The sequence below is a fragment of the Hyaena hyaena genome, unplaced genomic scaffold, assembly GCF_003009895.1.
Source record: "Hyaena hyaena isolate Hyena2069 unplaced genomic scaffold, ASM300989v1 scaffold_164, whole genome shotgun sequence".
NCBI classification, from domain to species: Eukaryota; Metazoa; Chordata; class Mammalia; order Carnivora; family Hyaenidae; genus Hyaena; species Hyaena hyaena.
In genome coordinates, this window is record NW_024080796.1 from 1,224,789 (window position 1) to 1,244,436 (window position 19,648).

The 19,648-nt window shown below is 48.0% G+C and overlaps 1 protein-coding gene across 2 annotated transcripts in view; it reads left to right on the top strand.

Moving 5' to 3' along the window:
* The window catches only part of FAM234B (family with sequence similarity 234 member B), a 35,279-nt gene extending 16,063 nt beyond the window's left edge, over window positions 1-19,216 (top strand). Inside the window, exons 4-13 of one of the 2 annotated variants that reach the window (XM_039239910.1) lie at window positions 1,630-1,827; window positions 3,123-3,253; window positions 7,060-7,207; window positions 7,584-7,725; window positions 8,742-8,885; window positions 9,291-9,372; window positions 11,812-11,967; window positions 14,253-14,370; window positions 15,909-16,129; window positions 16,686-19,216. In XM_039239910.1, the coding sequence (XP_039095841.1) occupies window positions 1,630-1,827; window positions 3,123-3,253; window positions 7,060-7,207; window positions 7,584-7,725; window positions 8,742-8,885; window positions 9,291-9,372; window positions 11,812-11,967; window positions 14,253-14,370; window positions 15,909-16,129; window positions 16,686-16,691 (1,346 nt within the window). In that variant the 3' untranslated portion in view covers window positions 16,692-19,216. The remainder of the gene's footprint in view (window positions 1-1,629; window positions 1,828-3,122; window positions 3,254-7,059; window positions 7,208-7,583; window positions 7,726-8,741; window positions 8,886-9,290; window positions 9,373-11,811; window positions 11,968-14,252; window positions 14,371-15,908; window positions 16,130-16,685) is intronic. The other variant, XM_039239911.1, reaches the window with a different exon arrangement.
* The last annotated feature ends 432 nt before the right edge of the window (window positions 19,217-19,648 follow it).

Here is a 19,648-nt window from a genome sequence, read left to right on the forward strand (position 1 = left end):
TAGTGGGGAAGGGATAACCTATTACCACCTGGAAGAAGATGACTCAGAGAATTGATCTGGAGTCTCAGTAGGGTCCTTAAAGAGGAAGGACAGCACAGTACATTAATCACAGCAGCCCTGGGAAGTCCGGAAGCTAACATATGTTACCACAGTTTGTCATGTGTATCAATGCTGCTGGCAACAAAGTCTGAAACAGTGAGCCACAGCTTGTCGCTTGTTTTTTTGGTTGTATATTTAATTAGCAGTGCTGAGAAATAGGTACAGTGAAGCTCAAAACCTAATTGCTTTGTCCGTATTGGTTGTTGCTGGAAGTGGAAAGTGTTGAGATGAGTCAGCATCCCTATCTGAAAGTGAAATGTAAAACTGGCAAGAGAGAAAGTTGTTATTCTGATTGTTAATTAAGTGACATAAAGGATTATTTACTAAAGAGATGAGCTACTCTAATCCCTTTCTTGAAATTTTTTCTTTTAATGTTTTATTTTTTTCTGAGAGGGAGAGAGAGACAGCATGAGCAGAGGAGGGTCAGAGAGAGAGGGGGACACAGAATCCAAAGCAGGCTCCAGGCTCTGAGCTGTCATCACAGAGCCCGACGTGGGGCTCCAACCCATGAACTGTGAGTTCATGACCTGAGCTGAAGTCGGACGCTTAACCGACTGAGCCACCCAGGTGCCCCAGAGCTCCTCTAATCCCTTACCAGCTGTCCTCAGACCTACGCATTAAGTTTTCCCAAGTATTCTGTCCTGACTGGGGCCATATCAGCTGATTCCATGGGACTCTAGACCAGGAAGACCTACTGATTATTGCTAAGTATAGTCTTCAGGTTTATTTTTAAAATGTTTTATTTTTTCTGCTCTCAGGGAGCACTTGCTAGCGATGATGAGAACTCAGGTATTTCTTTATTTTTTTTTTCAAGTTTATTTATTTGTGTTTAGAGAGAGAGTAAACAGGGGAGGGGCAGAGAGAGAGGGAGAGAGAGAATCCCAAGCAGGCTCCACACTGTCAGCATAGAGCCTGACATGGGGCTCGATTTCACAAACCGTGAGATCATTACATGAGCTGAAATCACGAGTCAGAGGTCTTACTGACTGAGCCACCCAGGCGTCTCAGAACTCAGGTATTTCTTTGCCTCTTGCTCTGTACATGTTCTAGATCAGTCTGACTTTTCTGAGCATGCCTTTCCCTCTTGATTGCTTTTGTTCTCAACAATGATCTCCCATATTCTGGATTTTGCTCCTGTCTTTTATTTAGCAAACACTTGGTTGCTCTGTGTGCTAGGCGCTTTGCGAGGCACTGAGGATACAGAAATTAACGTGACAGACTTTATCCTTACGAGTATCATTGTTTAGGGCGGGCCAAGGTGGGTGACAGACATGTAAACAAGCATGTTGGGAAGGGTGTGGGATGCACACAGCGTGTCCTGGAGGAGGCCCTACAGCCTCTTGTCTCATGTGAGAGGCGTGTTGAGCAGATAGGAGAGGAACTCTGTTCTTGGAGCCAGAAATATGGGAGGGAGCGGAATACACAGGTGCGAGGTGCTGCCTTAGCCCCGTTTGTTTGTGGCTTTCTGGCCTCTTGCTCACCTGTACTGTTTATCTTCTCTACCTCCTTTCTTTCCTTGTGTCTCTTGAGTGCTTTTAGGCGTCTCAGGGCCAGCCGCTGTCCTTGTGTGCCTTTCGGGGATGAATGGCAGCACACTGTGGTCGAGTCCCCTCCCCGAGGAGGCCCGAGACATTACCTGCTTGGACCTGATGCCGGGACGCGTGGCTGAGACCATCTGCCTTGTGACAGGGACACATAAGATGTTCAGCGCATTCAATGCAACATCAGGTAAAGACCATTATCCACAGAAGTCTCTGTTCCAGTGAGTCACAGTCTCTGATCAGAACAGCCTGTATGGAAGGGGCCTTGCCGCTGTCGCACGATGGAAAATCTGATTTTAACTACTTGGGAAAGTGAGTATTAAGGTAAATAGAGAAAGGGTTTGAAGAGATTGAGTAACAGATCCACGGTTAAACCTGTTTGGTGTTAGGTTGGGGCTTAACTGAGTTACCCAAACAGAAACTACCCCGAGGCTTTCGGTTTCTAAGCAGTCTTCCTGCTCTGTACAGAAGACAGCCGAGCTCTGTCTCTCAAATCTGATATATACAGGGTCGCTGCGTAAACTTGGCCATTAACCACGTCAAAAAAGGTCAGGGAAGAAACTAAGCTTTGTTGATGCATGTCGATTTGGTCTTTTGACTTATTACACTCAGATATCCATGTCACAAGGAATGAAAAGGAATCAAGTATAATGAAGGCCCCCGACACCATCATAAGCGCACTGCTTATTAACACCTTGGACCCGGGCGAAGCTGAGTGAATGTATTGCAACCTTCCCAGTTTCATTTATTTATTTATTTAAAAAAAATTTTTTTTAATGTTTATTTATTTTTGAGACAGAGACAGAGCATGAGTGAGGGAAGGGCAGAGAGAGAGGGAGACACAGAATCTGAAACAGACCTCAGGCTCTGAGCTGTCAGCATGGAGCCTGACGCAGAGGTTGAACCCACCAACCATGAGATCGTGACCTGAGCCGAAGTCGGACACTTAACCGACTGAGCCACCCAGGCGCCCCTGCAACCTTCCCAGTTTTAGAGGTTGGAGTTGGGTAGCGGGTAATTTTGAGTGAAAAAATTTAAGTGTGAGTTAGCCCCAGAACGGAAGTCATTTTGAAAGCCTCCTACAGTTTCCCTGCTCATATGAACAGTTGGCAGCAGGAGGGAGACATGTCTGGTTGGCTGCCCCCGGATGTCTGCTTATCGTTGTAATATTCTCCTGCAGCTCAGCTCCTCTGCCCCAGACAAGTGGGCTCCTCTCTCTTGGAGAGACTTCAGCACTTCCATTTTATCCAAAAAATCTAAGCATGAAGTTATCATACAGGTTTTTGAGTCAGACACTTGAGGATTTCAGCTTACACTCCCTGCTCCCTTCGTCCCCAGTAAGATGAAAGCTAAAAAAGTGAGGAAGAGCTGCTGTCTGTCATTTGCCCATTCGGTTTCTCTTTTCTGATCCGGGAGCGTGGCACCTGCCTTTCCCAGAGTCCCAAAGCTGTAATTGTGATCAGCCTACTTGTCCTCCTCTAGGGAAAGCCATTTGGACTTTAAACCCAAACTACTTATCCAACGGTACCCTGGCTGCCCCAGGGGTGGTGCTGCCGGACTTGGATGAAGATGGCGTTAGAGATCTTGTGGTCCTGGCTATTGGGGAATTGCAGGTATGCCCTGTATTAAATGGTCTGTATTTCTCATAGGAAATGCTCCAACTGTAGTCAGCTCCTAGCCTTGTTATTTTATTATAAATGCTGCTCAAAACCTTTTTAGGAGGGCTTGGGTTTAAGTAAATTCTCTTTGTGAGACTGAATGAATAAATTACCATCATGAACTCATTTTCCCAGCAGCCTCATTATGTTGCCATTGACTATGACGTGGTGGAGCTCTGGAGCCAGTTAGGTCTGTGTTTCAGTCCCTGCTCTGCGGTAGCTTTGTGGCCTTGGGCAAGCCGTGGGATCCAGCTGGGTCTTGGCCGTGGGAACGTTCTGTGTACTCACAGGATTTGTTGTGAAAGTTGGAGCTAACGTATTGGAAGTGCCTAATGTAGTGCCTATTTTGGACCATGTGTATGTATTATTATATATACTTAATTTTTATTTTACATAAAGCATAAGATAGACTGATGGTTCATATACATCAAGAATGTTGTGAATTGAATAAGTAATGACAACAATGACCTAAGAAAGGGTAGTTGTAACACAGGCTATGATAATACAGTCTTTGAGTCTAGTACGCTAGTCCTTAAATGATGCTCCTCAGTTATGCTGTACTGGAGCTGAGGGTACTGGAGCTAGTTATTCTGTGCACAGAAAAATAATAGTAGTTTTCCCTCCTGATTCACAGGAAAGAATGCATTAGTGAGCAGATTTATCTCAACTTTAAGTTTTACTCCTAAAGCTTTTCTTCAAGCTTGCGTCAAAGTTCCTCTAAGACTTTTTCTCAGACTTCCTATGTGAGTTTGCTACAAACAATTGACAGATTAATATTTGTGGAAAACTGTGGGTGTAGATAATTTTGCTTTATTTGAACGCTTATTTTAATTTTTAATAGGCCTTGTGTTTGCTGTTGTGATTTTTGTAATGCATATACGTGGAGCATATTATAAAATCTGCAAGTAAAATTATTTAGAATAGAATGGACTCTATCAGTCCATGTTTTATGGTTTTCTGCCAGGAGCACCAGAGACTAACAAAGTGCTTCACCAATCACAAGTTTTGAGGAGCACCGCTCTAGGACCCCTGGTGATACTTTGTAAGATAAGAACAAAGATGTTAGGTCAATTTCTGAAGGCTAGTTTTTTTTAGGGTACTTTCTGTTAGCCTTTCTTCCGTGAGCCAGTTGGTCTCAAAGTAGATTGAATGAAGAACTCAGCTATTGTTTACATAATCTTTTTATTACAGTCATTGTGAATAAAGAGACCAGGGTCTAGGGAGAATTTTGAAGACTGTGCCCATCAGGGAGTGCTTATCTGAAGGCGCCAAAGTGGAAAGTATGGGGAGTTTCTTTTCAATGGAAGTATGGTTAGCAGAGACATAGCAAGAAATTGAAAATATTGCTATATCCTGGATAAGTTAAAAAATCTCGTCCTTAATACCCCATTTGGCTTCTTATTAGCCAGTGGTGGTTGACAGGCTAGGGGTTCTGGCTTTTAAGGACCCTCCATAGTGAGGACTTAGCTTCTTGTCTACTCCTACTCTGTGTTTTTTTTTTTTCCTTGTCATAACTAAACAGCAAAAAAAGTGTATCACCCAAGTGTGTCACAGAATTGAGTTATTTACGTATAGTGGAGAGATAAGAATAGTCTCCATTCTGCCTGACAAGTTGATAGATGGTACTAGAAAAATCTTAGTGAAGTGATGGGTTTAGAGCAATAGCCTCATCTTTCTACTGACTTGTCTTGACCATGATGCCAGCAACAAAGAACCTAGGGACCTTAAGCTCTGATTTACTCTAAGCTACAGTATGGAAGGCTCTCTCTTCTTGAGGAATGGAATGTATAAGGTCTATGACTTAGAGTGATCCCATTCTTAGATCTGGGCTTCGAGTGAGGCAGACTTGGCACAGAGGGACCAGGTTTGGGGTTAGAGGAACTGATCTGGTCTAGAACAGTTTGGGTCTTCTAGGTGGCAAGGGACCTTTAAAGCCATGTGGTTAACCCTCTCCCACTGTGCTATAATCTGAAATGGTATTCCAGACACATTGGCATCAATACTCTCCTTGAGTACTCAAGCTAATGGGAATATCGCTGGTTTGTAAGGAAGTTCATTTCATTTTTGGTCAGGTCTAGAAAATTCTGTCATCTTGGTGAGAATTCTGTTTTCTCAGAGCTTCCACTCACTGTTATAGCCTCAGCCCCATAGAGCCAGTCTGAATGAATCTAATCCTCTTTCTACATGAAAGCCCATTAGTCCCGCTAAGCCTGCTACTCTCAAGGCTAAATACCCCCATTTCTTATACTGTCCTCTGTGCAACATGAAGTCTAGACCCCCTCTCTTTCTTGCTTTCTTTCCCTCTGCACCCCATTTTATCCATATCTCTTTTAAAATGTGGTACCCATAGCTGAAAACAGTATGCTATTTGTGATATAACCAGTTATACCTGCATAAGGAAATTGTTACTTCTTTAGATATAGGCTTTCTGTTTCATTGATGCAGTTGCAGATTATGATAGCCTTTCTAAGATATGGTTTTTGTTTATAATCAGTTAAAACACCCACACCTTTTAATTAATCAGCTAATTAGTGGCCCCATTTCTTCTTTCAGATTTTGACCAATCTTCCAAACCTAAGACTTGTTTAAATTTTGAGTTTGTCATATAGCTATTAGCTATCCCTTTCAGCTCTGTGATGAGCCTTAGATAAGCTGTTCATTCAAGTCTTTGATGAGAATGATTAGTAGGAATGGGATAATGGCAGAGTGCTATGACATCCCACCAAAAGACTTCCTTTTTTTTTTTTTTTTTTTTTAAATGTTTTATTTATTCTAGGAGAGAGAGACAGCGTGAGCAGGGGAGGGTCAGAGAGAGAGGGAGTCACAAACTGAAACAGGCTCCAGGCTCTGAGCTGGCAGTCAGCACAGAGCCCGACGCGGGGCCCGAACCCACGAACCGCGAGATCATGACCTAAGCGAAAGTCAGACGCTTAACCGACTAAGCCACCCAGGTGCCCCCAAAAGCCTTCCTTTTTACTGAAAACCATACCTTTTTATCTCGTCCAGAAGAATTCATGATGCTAAACTTCATCAAAAGCTTTGCTGAAGCCAGGATATCAGTACAGTCCTCATATTGTAGTGACTGGTGACTCTAGTCCTAAAGAAAACCCTTTAGGGCAAGGTGTGACCTGCAGGCCAGATTTGGCCCACTGCTTGTTTTTATAAAGTTTTATTAGAGCACCATCACGCCTCTTCATTTATTATTATCCAAGGCTGCTCTCACACTATAGTGGTTGACTAGGTGCTACAGAAATCATCTGAGTTGCAAAACCTAAAATATCCACCTTTTGACTCTTCACAGGACAGGTTTGCTGACCTCTGCTTGAGGGTTGATAGTGGCCAGGCTAGACATGTACTGTTATGGTGGAAGAGACTGCCTGTGTTGATTTTAGTTGGGACCAAATATTACTGGGACTTTCTGGGTGTGAGAATAGAGACCCGGGAGTCCGCCGTCCTCTAGTTAGCTCTCAGCTAGAATTCTGTGCCTCAGAAGACTGCTCATCAGTGACAACCATGCTTCAGAGAAATTGCCTGAACTACTATGAAGGTGCTTTTTGCACATTATCTAACAAAGGATGGGCCGTTGGCCTCACCGTCTTGCTTCCAAGGGGGAAAAAGGGGAAGCAGGTTTGGCTTTGTGCTGTGCAACTTTGGGGAGTATTTCTGAACCCTTAGCTAATCAGAGTACAGTGACTTCTGTAGAAACTTCCTGATTAGGACACGATATGGCATCGATTGACTCCCTTTTTCCGCTTCTTCAGCCAGATCTGTGCTTTCTGCTGGTGTCTGGCCGGACAGGGAGTCCGTTGGGCCGACCTGTGAAGTACAACATCGTGGGCGTGGGGAATCTGATTGGTCCTCAGGTTTACGTCACCACAAATGGGGCTGTCTATATCCTGTTTGGCTTTGGTAAGAAGCAAGGCTAATTTTGCCGCTGTTTCCCATTGCACGCGCGTGTGTGTGTGTGTGTGTGTTGGGCCTCCCTTTTGAGACGGTGAAAGCTCGGGAATTGCTGACACCAGCCCTTTTGCCACCTCTCGTCCCAGGGGCCCTCGCACTCTCCCCCACCCGTGGCCGGTTATTAATGCTGCTTTCTCGGCTGCCTTCTCCAAAGACGCCGTGCAGCATCCGCTTAATCGCTTGTCCAGTCACTCCATGTTGGATTCGTCTGGGTGGGCTATATTAGACCCGTCTGATTAGGTTCCATGTCTCTCGCTCAGATTCTCACCCTGGGAGAGTTCTAGTAAATTCAGCTTCTCAGTGTTGGTTCTTCCTGTGGTGCTAGGAAATATCCAAGCTGTCGCCCTGCGGGACATTTTTGTTCAGGCCCAAAATCGAGACAGCTTACCACCTTCTCTGCAGATAGAAGAGCCAGAATGGGAGAAGCGAAGATCCATCAACCTGTCTGAGCTCATTGACATTTACAGGTAGGGCAGATGTCTGAGCTTGTCACAGTGAGATCTGAGAGCGCGTGTGTGACGGAGTCTCCAAGCTTGTTTGGGCTGGTGAATGAGCAGGCTGAGGTTTGCGGGGAAAACCGTGCGGGCCTTAATATGCCATCTTCCGATCTAGTGAGTTAGAAACTTCCTTTTCTTGGTAACATAATGTGTCGATAGCTGCGTGTTGGTGATCATGATTTGTGACCACTCTGCACATAGGTTGCAAGGAAGGCTATTTGTGTAGCGCTCCCAGAGCGGGACCAGGTGAGACTGGGGAACCCTTCAGGTCAGGAGACAGAGCTATTTAAAATACCTGCTTGTAAAACTGTGCTGAATCATCTGCCCTACTCTTTTTCTGTGTTTTCCTCTTAGTCGAAGGATCATTTTGGCAGAAGCAAGGCTAGCATCCATGAAATCTGATTTTTTATTCTTGTTTATTTCTTAATCAAAAGCATGTCATTTGCCACATGCAGTGGATTTTACTCATTTAACCTGAGGCCTGCATAGCAATTGGCTTCATTCTTTTCTATTGGAAGTTACAAATCATTTTCTAGCCCTTTCTCAGGCAGTATCACATTGTTTCAGTCAATTTGGCAGTTGTTAAATAGAATGGTCCCAGTTGTCCAGACAAAGAAATAATCTGACGCAGCGACGAGTGAGTTGTCCAAGCTTAGTGACGTTTTCAGGCCTCCTGTCCACGTTTCCATCCGCCTTCCTTGCCGTTATCCTTCGCTCTCTTACCTTTCCCAAGCATCTAACATGAGAGATACAGCTCTGCAGCACTTCTCCTGGGAGCTCCTTTTTTACTTGCATGAGTTCTTTGGGGATGTTTGGTTTCTAAACTGAGATTCACCAGAGTGACCGAGCCCCGCCTGATAGGATAACGGCAGGGGATGAATACAAGAGCACAGACAAACATGTACACCAAGACCAAAAGCCCAAACTGGTGGGTCGGGAATCTCATCCCAGCTGGAGGCTAACTGTGGGGGTCTTGTCCAATTCAGTGATGGTGTCGAGCTACTCCAGATGGTGAAGGCACCTGATTCCAACTGCAGCAACCTCCTGATTACAGCCAGACAAGGCCTTATTCTGCTGCGCGGGCAAAATCTGACACCTTCCTGGACACTGAGCCTGCAAGGCCTGCACAGGTTTGCAGTGTGTTCCTCCGAGTGTTTGCCGTTTTGATCCGCTTTCCCATGTGTCAAAATTCCTCAGAATGATAGCTTGATATCTGGGGCAGTGTGAGAGAAGAGAAAGAATTCCTTGTTTTCCTCTTCTTCTTATTTGAAAAAAATTATTTTCAATGTTTATTTATTTTTTAGAGAGAGAGACAGACAGAGCACAAGTTGGGGAGAGGGAGAGAGAGAGGGAGACACAGAATCTGAAGTAGACTGCAGGCTCTGAGCTGTCAGCACAGAGCCCGACGTGGGGCTTGAGCTCACGAACCGTGAGATCATGGCCCAAGCTAAAGTTGGTCGCTTAACCACCTGAGCCACCCAGGCGCCCCTCCTCTTCTTCTTAGTCACCACTGATTATTTTGTTCTCATTTACAGCCAGCCTACTCCCGGGTATTTCACCGACGATCAGACATTAGATTTCTTTCTACAGATACAGGATGGAGTTGGGATGAAAAAGGTAAAACTTTGGGACTCAAATCAATTGAAACATACATAAAGTATATAATGTTGTGTCTAGCATATGTAAAAAGAACCTAAATTCCGGTCCCTTCCTTCAGAGAGCTCCAAGACTGGCTGATGGATAGATTGAAAACTCGGAATTCGGTGCTAAAATCTATAGCATTGGAAGCCTTTCTAGCTAACTTCCTTCCTGTACATGAGTTCCCACTTCTGGATTCTTAACTCACAGTTAGTCAATAGGAACCTTCTAAAGTCTCTTGGTGGGGAAAGGCAAGCATAAATAAATTTAGTACTTTAGTACATATCTTCCCGATTTCAGAGAAGGCGGGATATCTGGGGTGGCTCGGTTGTTATAGAAGACTTAACAAAGGAGGGAAAGATGATGAGCCAGGACCTGGAAAGTTGAATCACATTTATGTGAGGAAGGGTGGTGGGGAAGGCATGTCAGGTTAGAAACACTGACACCAGGGGCCCGGAGACAGAATCCATGTTCCAAGGATACTGAATAGGTCTTTTTATGTGAGGTTGCATATTATGAGGATATAATGATTGGATAGACCGTTTTCATTCTGATTACAGGGAGAATTAGTTTTTAAAATTTCTTTTTTATAATTGACCTAACTTTTCATTTCTCTTTACTGTAACATATGTATTTATATATTATGCACTCTTCCCTGTGAGCAAACCCAGCACTTAATCATCCCCTCTAATATCTGCCAAGTTCCGTGCCAGATGCACAGATGACGTCAGTGGAGGCATGGCAGTAATGAAGACGAGGCCCCAGTCTTGTGTAGCTCGTAGTCACTGGGGTGCCTGTATGCACACAGTCCTATTGCATCATGGCGAGGGCCGTAAGGGAGGTCTGCACGATGCCATGGGGATGTGGGGGGCAGATAGAGTACAGGGAGTCAAGAGGTGCTTCATGTTGGTTGCAGGATTGATGTTCAAATCATGAAAGCAGAGAAGTGGTTTGCTGGGTTCATATATAAGGGTAGACCAAGGGGCATTTCCTCCAGGGAGATCACAGTGAGCTCAGCTGAAGAAGGAGGGCCCTGAGAAGCAGGGCTGCAGAATTTCGGAGACGAATTGGAGGCAGTTAGGGTTATTTGGTCGTGAGTGGGGGAGGGAGCCAATGATAGAAGCCTCACTTCAGGGAGCACCTCCAGCAGTGCTGTACAGAGAGGAAACAATGTCTGAATGTGTTTCAAAAGGATTTCAGGCAGAGATTGGAATTTTCATGGGCATTCCATCAGGATTAAGGGAGAAGGGTACATACAGCTGGATTAAGAGCTGAGATGCTGAGGGTTTGGACCTAGAATTTAATCCTGGCTCCTCTCCTTATTAGTGACCTTGGGCCAATTACATAATCTCACCCAACTGCAGATTCTGCATCACTTTATGAAGTGGGGGTATTGCCTATCTTCATAGGGTTATGATGACAGCTAAATAGTGTGTGTGACTGGATAAAGTTTTTAGTGTAATGTCTCAAGACTTCTCCTCAGACTACTGGAGAGAATCTGGAACTGCTGGCTTAGGGGAGTCTGTCTCTCCACGTGGTTCCGGGACCTTCTGTGAGGTAGAGTCCGAGCACAGACATAGACGGGCAGGACCGAGAGGCTGGAAGAATAGGGGAGTGATTGTTGACCGAGCTGAGGTCCTTCCATCTATCGAAGAACAGACACTGAGGAGAGGGGCCGTAAGGGCAAGGACTAGAGGCGGGTGAGGAGTTTCTTGTGGATTTTGGCTGAGAAGAGGCTCTAAAACTGAGGTCTGAGAGGTATTTGGGGGGAGAAGGAGATAGAAGTGCGTCAGGGATTATGAGTTCAGGCCCCTTAATTGTCCTTTGAGGGATGCGGCCGAGGAGTAAGCTTCCTCTTAGTTTCTATGTTCTCCTGTTTAGATGTGCTCTTTTGAATTTGAGACCACCCTGGAGCTGAGCTGCACGTGACACCAAGGAGTCAAACCCAGAAAGCTTTTAGCACCGCGCACAGGACTTGCGTCCACTTAGTCATTGTTCCCGGCGGTGGTGGCTGCAGTGGCGAGGGGAAGGAGCGGGAGGGGGGCACCCCTCCCAAAGGCCGCCCTCTGTCCGAGCACTGTCACGGACTCTGAGCAGCCTGAGTCCTTCACTGTCCCCGAGCCTCCACCCTCTCAGCTGGAGAATGAGAGGTGGATCAGATGATTAAGGTCTCCTTCCCGCTCCAGAATTCTACAGTCCTTTAAACTCTACAAAATGGGCACAATGGCCGCGGAAAACTGGGGCCTGGTCCCTAGGCCTTTAATGCTTTCCGAACACCCAGTTTGTTCACATGTAGTCAGCTCAGCCTGTTAATAACACGTGCTGTTTGGATCTGCGCGGGTTTTCATTGCTCTGTGTGTTTTCTCGGGCCGCTGCCCTCCTGGAGACGGGCTGCACTCACGGGCTCCTCTTCTGCAGGCGATGGTGGTGGACGGGGACTCGGGCTCCGTTACCTGGAATTACCGCACTCCCTGCCGCGTGAAGGGAACGCCAGCCACCTCGGCGCTTACTTCAGACCAGAAGTCTGTCTTCCTCTTCTGGGCCGAGGGGCTGTCCGCTGTACCCCTCAGTTCTGTGAGTGAGCCTGGGGGGCGGGGGGTCTCCTGTCACTTGGTGGAGGGACGGCTGCTCTGCTGGGCTGATTGGGCCTGTGGGGGCTGCGTGGAGCAGCCATTCTTCCAGGGGCGGGGGGAGTGGGGCATAGGGCGAACACAGCCGCCCTCGCGCAGGCAGGGCAGGACCCCGCTTGCTCCTGAGCCCCCGTGCCCCGGCCTTGCTGTCGGCCGGGCAGTGGCTGCCGACAGCGGGAGGTAGATGAAGGACAGGCCTTCTCAGTCCCAGCTGGTCCGCCTGTGCCACCGCCGAAGAGAACTGACTGACTGGTCTGGACTGGGCAGAGGAGGTCTCATGGCGGGTGAGGCTGGGCTTTGAGGTGACTAAACGGAGTCTGCAGAGACAGCGCGGGGCTGGGAGGGCGAGCAGTTGGATGGGATGACAAGGCCGAGGTGGAGAGTCCACCCGGGGGAAGTACGGCCGAGAAGGTCGCATGCCCAGGAGGCAGACTTTGGAACGGCTTCGGGGCTACACAGCAGCGCTTCACGGGCGGGTGAGGCAGGGCGCCGGCGGTGTTAGGTGCCTGCGAGTCTTTGGCAAGACCCACCCTGAGCGAGTTCAGGGAAACACATCTCGACCAGCACCTCCTCTGTGCCAGACGCCGTGTTCTCTGAGGGACCTAAGGATGGACTGGACAGAGTGCGGGGTCCTCTAGAGGAGAAGGCAGATGGTCCCCGGATGGGGGGGGGGGCGGAAGCACGAGAGTCCTGAGTTCAGCAGCCGGGCACTCTTGGACGAGCCACCTCACTCTTCTGAGCCTCGTGCCTTTATCTGTCAGTGAAGGTGCTAATATGTTCCCTCACTTGGAGGATCAGACTTGCTCAAAATCTCGGCTTGCATCCTAACTCGGTTCTGCCCTCACATGTGCCCACTGAGAGTTTGCCTAACATTTTAACCTCCCGGTTTCTTCATTTAATAAAACCAGGGGATTGGAGCAGGTGACTCTCAAATGTAAGTGCCTGTAAATAACCACAAAACAAGAGGCGTGTCCCAAACACTGTAATCGAAGCACAAATGAGAGGTTTAGGCGGAAGCACAAAAGGGGAGGGTATTAATTTTGCCTGGGGCAGTCGGAGAGCTGTTGGGGAAAGAGGTGGCATTTAGGTGTGGGAGCGGAGGCCGAGAGTTGTGTGAATGCATGGCAGGGGCCTGCAGGGCTTGTTAGACAGCCTGAGGGGGAAACGGGTTGGCCGAGGTGAGACGGCATGGGTAATGGAGGTTCCGGAAGCCTGGGTGGGCAGGGACATAAGGTAGGAAGGCTGGAAACGGCAGATTTGGACTAAATGGGGTAAGGCCTTGGTTTTCAGGCTAGGAACGTGGGCTCCCCTCCCCAGGCAGTGAGGAGGGAGTCTGGCTCTTTGCTTGTCACGTGGCCAGAGCCACAGGCCTGGGCTCCTGAGCTGTGTGGAAAATGCCCTCTTCCGTGCGGGGGTGGGGGTGCGGCTGCAGGCCTCCTGCCTGTGGTTTTCCTCACGTATGGGCTTCCTATGCTTAGAACAGGGGGTTCCCCTTCCCCCACCCGCAGAGCCCCAGGGTGCTCCCAGGGGACGGCCAGTCACTTACTAGCCCGTCCGCGGGCTTCTCGTGCAGTAACGACCGCATGGCCACACGTGTGCGAGAGCCGGAGGTCATCGCTGCGCAGGAGTCCCACTGGTCAGCGAAGGTCCTGTGTGCGTCTCCTCTGCTGTGGGGACTTTGGAGACTGACACTTGGGCCTTGGAATTGTTTTCTTTTATAATGATTTGTTTCTTTGTAGTCGATGCTCTGTTTATTTCAGGAACTGAGAAGATTTTTGTGGATTTTGGCTCGACACTTGTAATTGGCTCTAATATCCAGTGAGAGGAGATGTCTTTTCAAACATACATTTTGTCTCCACAAAGCCCCCCCGACTGCAGGAGATGAGCTGGTGTTGTTAATACCCCCACGGGCAGAAGACCGGGAGCCGCAGCGTCACATTTCTCTCCTGGGGCGTGCGCGCTTCCGTTCTTTTTTTCTCAGACAGAAGAGAGCATTTTCCAGCTCTAGTGGTCTGAAGAAATTAGTGGGTAGTCTGTTTTGAGCCCTTTGAAATATGTGGAGTTTTTATATGGGAGCTTTTCTCAAACACATGCTTGTAGTTGGGGTCAGTCATAGCATCTAAGAGGAATGAGTAATCACCACTGTCCCCTCTGCCCTTTTCATCTGAGGACCTCACATGTGGGAACATAGAGTGACCCGTGTTCTCCCTTTTTGCTTCTCATGGTCAGGACGCCATCCCGGGGACTGGGCCACCCGGCCTTCACCACCTCTACCTCCTGCACCCAGCATTCCCCTCTATTCTCCTCGATCTGGCCAATGCCACAGGCACAGTGACGGCTTCAGAGGGTAAGTCCCAGTGACGGCGGGGACTGGGTGCACAGTGAGGGGAGAAGATGTGCTGGCTGTGCGTGTGCGGGCACCGCTGTCTAACAACTAAGGGATGTGTGCTTCCACGTGACAGCTGAGCCACCCCCGTGCGTTTTCCCTGGCGTCCCTGGTGCCCAGAGCCGTGGCCGGAGTGCTCCCTCTGGGAGGAGCACCCGGCTCACAGGCTGAGCACCCAACTCTCTGAATAGGGCTAAAAGCCCAGGGCAGGTGCAGCCCCATGTCCCAGAGGTTCTCAGGGGTCGTGATTCCCACAGCCACGCCTTAGGCAGACGCTCATTGAGCATCACCTGTATGTCAGGTGCTGTGCCAGGTGCTAGGAATTCAAATAGGACTGGTTTCTTGACCCTCCAAGAGCTTAGGATTTAGCATCAACTGTGAGGGGTATGAGGAGGAAGCACGTTGTCTCCAGGGCATTGGTTTAGGATCAGTGGGAGGCTTTCTTTCGACTAGTGCAGGTAAACGTGCCCACGGCGTAGACATGGCTGCCAAGAGAAAAATCAAAGGAAGAAAAAAAAATTGCCCGGAATCTGACCACTCATTATCACTATTCACATTTTGGAAGTATTCCTCAAGTTTATATGTGTATGTAAACAATACTTTACATTAGAGTTTGGATCCTATATTAGAGTCCTGTAATTCAGGTGGGCAGAGCTCTGGAAACTCAGCCGCTGCTACCTCCTGGTCTGGAAGGGTCTGATGGTCTCCTCCCCAGAGATCCTTTGCCTCACTCTGGCCTGAGGGAGTCTGCAGTGCTTGCTGTGGGGAGGGAGACCGGACTGGCCCCTTTTCCTTTACTTCTTTCTGTGTTCTCTTACATTCACAGACTGGCTCACTATTTGCCTTGAAGTTAAAGCCAGTGCTTGTGACTTTCCATTAAGATACATAGGGAAGCACACCTGATCTGGAACTTGCCAGCACACTGGCCCGCTGGCTTTGTGTGTGGTGGGGGGCCCGGGTGGCGGAGAATCCTGTGATTGGATCTAAATGAGCCATTTCTCAGTATTAGCATCAAATATTGTTCAGTGAGCACTAAATGATGGTAATAAAGAACCAGACCATTTTTATTATGACACCTGTTTTAAGCGTGAGGCTTAAATGAGCACTGGGGAGGCACATGGCTTCTGTGACCGTGTACTGACTGTCTGGGAATTCTGCTCAGAAGTTCTCATTTGTTGTGCTCACTTTTCTATCCAGTTGTCATCAGAGCTGGCATATCCTCATTTCCTGATTTGGGGCTTTCTTGGAAACAGCTTCAGAGAAGGAAAGGTCCAGAGACGGAGAGGAATGTGCTGGTTTGCCGGCCACCAGTCATTCCCCACTGTGCACCCACTGCCCAGCTCAGTGCCCTGCATTTATGAGGTGCTCAATAAACTGTGTGTACAAATTAATGAAGGAGTAAATGAATGAATGAATCAGGCTGCTGAACCAAGCCACTCTCCTGTTAGCAGAAGTTTTCGGTCTTTACGTTAATTGCTCTTGTTTTTGTCCTTCCTCAGTTGGAATTAACGACCTCTGGAAAGATGCCTTTTATGTTACCAGGACAACAGGGCCCAGCTCCGAAGGCCACCCAGCACCCCTGGTGGTCAGCAAGCTCAGTCTGCGGTGGGCGCTGATGGAAGGCCAGGTGGTGCAACTTGAGGATGCCACGCCCAAAATTGGCCGTGGCGAGCTGCGCAGATTCCTCTCGAGGATAAAGTTTGTTGATCTTCCCCACCAGGTGAATCGCTTCTGAAAGAAATATTTGGTTACCACTGAGGGATTGGGGTAAATACTACCAACTCCAACTTTGTTCTCTAGAAGGTAGGGAGAGTGGGAGCCTTCTGGGTATCAAGAACCAGTTGTTTTAGAGCAGCGCCATATTCTCAGGGTGCTTCATGACCATTCAGAAATAGTCCATTGTTTTTAGCTGGGAATGGGACCATGTCCCTTAAGGGACATTTGGAAATGTGGGGTCGTGGTTTCCATCGTCTCGGTGACTGAGCTGGGTGGATATTACTTGAATTTTCTGGGCTGGGGCTGGTGGCGCTGACATGATGCAGTGATGGTAACAGTTACCTGCTCCAGAGAATGCTAACCCCCCGCCCTCAAATACGGTGGTCTAGTTCAGGGTGCAAGAGTTTATCATGGAAAAGGGTAAAGTCTCTGGACCATTCTGGAAAGACTTATGAACTGGGGCTAGACAGAAATGTAGAGGAATAGCCTGATCTTTAGGTTTCCTCCAGTTCTCTACCATGAAAAAAATTAGTCTCTGATACTTGCATTCTTTCCCCTAGATATAGTCTGACGGAATCTTCAGTTTCAGAAGAAGTGAGCAGGGTGGTACCCTCTCTCTCCTGTCAGCGCAGAGTCAGTTCTTTGGAGAGAAGGGAGACTTCAGCCTCATTTTACCACGTCTGCGTGATGCAAAGCACTTTGGGAGGTGCATCAGAGTTCTTTGATGACGGCACCATCCATTTGGCTGGAGTATCTGACCTACGTTTTCAGTCCCTGCATTAACCCCTCTGGGCACTCTGTGGGTAGTTTGGAAATGTGAATCTTCCATGTTGTTTTTTGTATGTCTAATTTATAAAGTCTTACTGGGAAATTCCAGTGACGTTCTTCCCCAGAACATTTTGTTTTGCATTATGCCATGTGTGTATATGTATTAGTATTGTGACAAAACATTTTCTAAGTCTGTTTTAAGCTCCAGGGACATGGTTTCTTGTCCTTCTGAAATACATCTGGTATGTTTGGTCGTCTTGAGATGTCTGGTGCCCTGCCTCTGATGTTCAGGGCCACTTGTCATTTCCCTCTGTGATCTTTCACCACCTGTACCTTGGCTTCTTCCCTGCTCTAACAGCAGGAAGAAGACTGGCAGTGGGAGGCTGAGGTAGCCCATCCAGCACTTTCTATCGTACGCAGCCTCCCTCCTCACACTTTCCACCTCTATACACTTAGTTACCATAACCACCACCATATTCCTGTCAGAAGGGGAGCCAGAGAAGTAAGGTTAGGGACCCACCTCTAACAATGGTATCATGTGGTCTTGATTGTTCTGCCCTGACCATCATGACCTTTTCACGGCAGTCGCTTCCGGAGAGCTTGTGCATGTGTGGTCCTTATGCGTGTGAAGTCAGGAGCGATTGAGGCAGGTGGCCTTCCCCTGCCTCCTCTGCACACTGCTTTCTTAGCATCTCCTCCTGGGCATCCTCCTTAGCGCCTCTCACTTGCCCTCTTCTATTCAGAGCTATTTTTTGCTTTGCTTGCATGAGAGCAAAGCTGTTTCTGGGTTTTTACTCTTGCTTGAGTCCAGTATGCTACCATTTTGCCTGCACATCTCCGTCCTCATAGAGCCTTTGAAGCACTGTATTCTGGGGAAATGCCCATGTACATATTATAACTTTTATAATTAAGTTCTTAGGAATTATTTCCAGCGCTTATTTTTTCCTTTTTCTATAAATATGTTTCTTCTATTAAGGTCTCTCCTAAACTTCTAGGTCACTATTTATATAGCAGAAAACCCCACGTTAGCCGGTGGGGAACTGCTTTTCTTCTTGAATAATTTTGATAGGTCATGCCCGAGTGCAACTCAGGTTTCTGTCTTTGCTTGAGCTTGTGTCTGTTTAGCTTGTATGACTAAAGGAAGTCCAGAAACTTTAGAGATTACAGAAATTTAGGGGTCCCAGATTTGAAGGGATGGATATTGCTTGCCCACTGGTTGGCATTATGACAGAACACAAGTTTGGTAGCACTAGCAGATCGGCCTCCCAGGTTTCTGGGCACCCCCTGGCCGTAGCCCCTGAAAGCAAACCTGGTTTCAACACTTTGGGATTCATGTGTGGGTCCAGCTGATTGTAAACTTTAGGGAACAGTTAATTAGAGGACAACCCAAGAGGATGGGGACATTCTAGATTCACTGCTAGAGTCTGAACCTACTTGAGTAGAATAGCCTAGGATCTTTTGGCCTAGTAGAGAATTCTAAGGACTCATTTACATATACTATCCGGTATAGTCAACCGGATACCTAAAACTTGGGTTGTGGTCCTGTGGCCTGGGCTGAGCCATCTATGCCTAAACCTCGTTCTCTCCCACGCTGAGCCTCTCTGGGAAGCCAGCCACTTTAGGTGGAGGTAAAAAAGGGAAGGCCATTTACTGAGGACCTGCTCTGGGGGAATCCTTTTCGGTAGAAGGTTGTGCTTATGCTGGGTGAGTCCCAGAACTATGTCAGCGGACGTCCCTAAGTTCTTTGTGGTGTGTTTACAGACTAACTTAACGTAGGTTGTTTGGACTATAAGTTTGACTCTCTTTTTGCTAGACACAGGACAAGCTCTCCTCCCTCCCGCAGCCAGCACAGAGGGTAGAAGCGGTGGCCAAGGCCTGAGGAAGCTTCCTCTGACCAGCGTGGGTGCTGGCCTGTCAGATATGTCCCTACGGTTCCTCCTCGTGACAGGCACCCACCCAACCCGGCATCTAAGAAAGGAAGAGCTCCTCCCTTCCCCCACTCGCAGCACGGGATGCCAGCAAGGCCAGTGTGACTGCCTCTTAGGGATAGTAGTGACTTCTGCAAATGCAAGGGCCTTCCTTCTTCCCAAGCTTTCCTCCTTGCTGTCCTTACAGCCCCTTCGGTCCTAGACAGCACCCACCCATCCCCCAGATGGCCTCTGCTCCCCCTTGGCAGTGCGGTATGCTGATACCAACCCCCTTGAATGTGAATTGCTACTTTTATTGCCCATACTACGGAAGAGCCAGCTGGTATATTGTCAGGAAGCACTATTTAAAATGTGAATTGTTGCAGAACAAATAAATACGATGTATAGGAAACACACTTGTGTGTTATCCTCATTCTTCCTAGCCATTGGAATGGTTTGTTTCCCCTTATGGAAAAGAGAAAGGGTAAGTGGGTGGGTGAGTTGGGGATCCAGAGAGGAGTAAATGCCGCGGCCTTGGGGACGTCTCCCTTACCATAAATCCCACAATGAATAGCCTCAGTGGACCAATTTTGGAGGTGGGCCTGTCCCTGCATGCTGTGGGAGCCTTCTCATGTATACTGGTCTCCCGGTGGTTTCTTAGGTTAGTACTTAATTAAGCTGTCATTGGATACCCTCCTACGTGGATGCAGGACACTGCAGCAGGCAGCGTGGAGGACATCTGCCCTACATGTCCGAGCTCCCGGAAGGGCCTTCGTCTTCCATTCTGAGACTTCCCGGAGAAATCAAGTGCACCATGGAAAGTTGAGCCGCAGTCAACAACTGTTGAG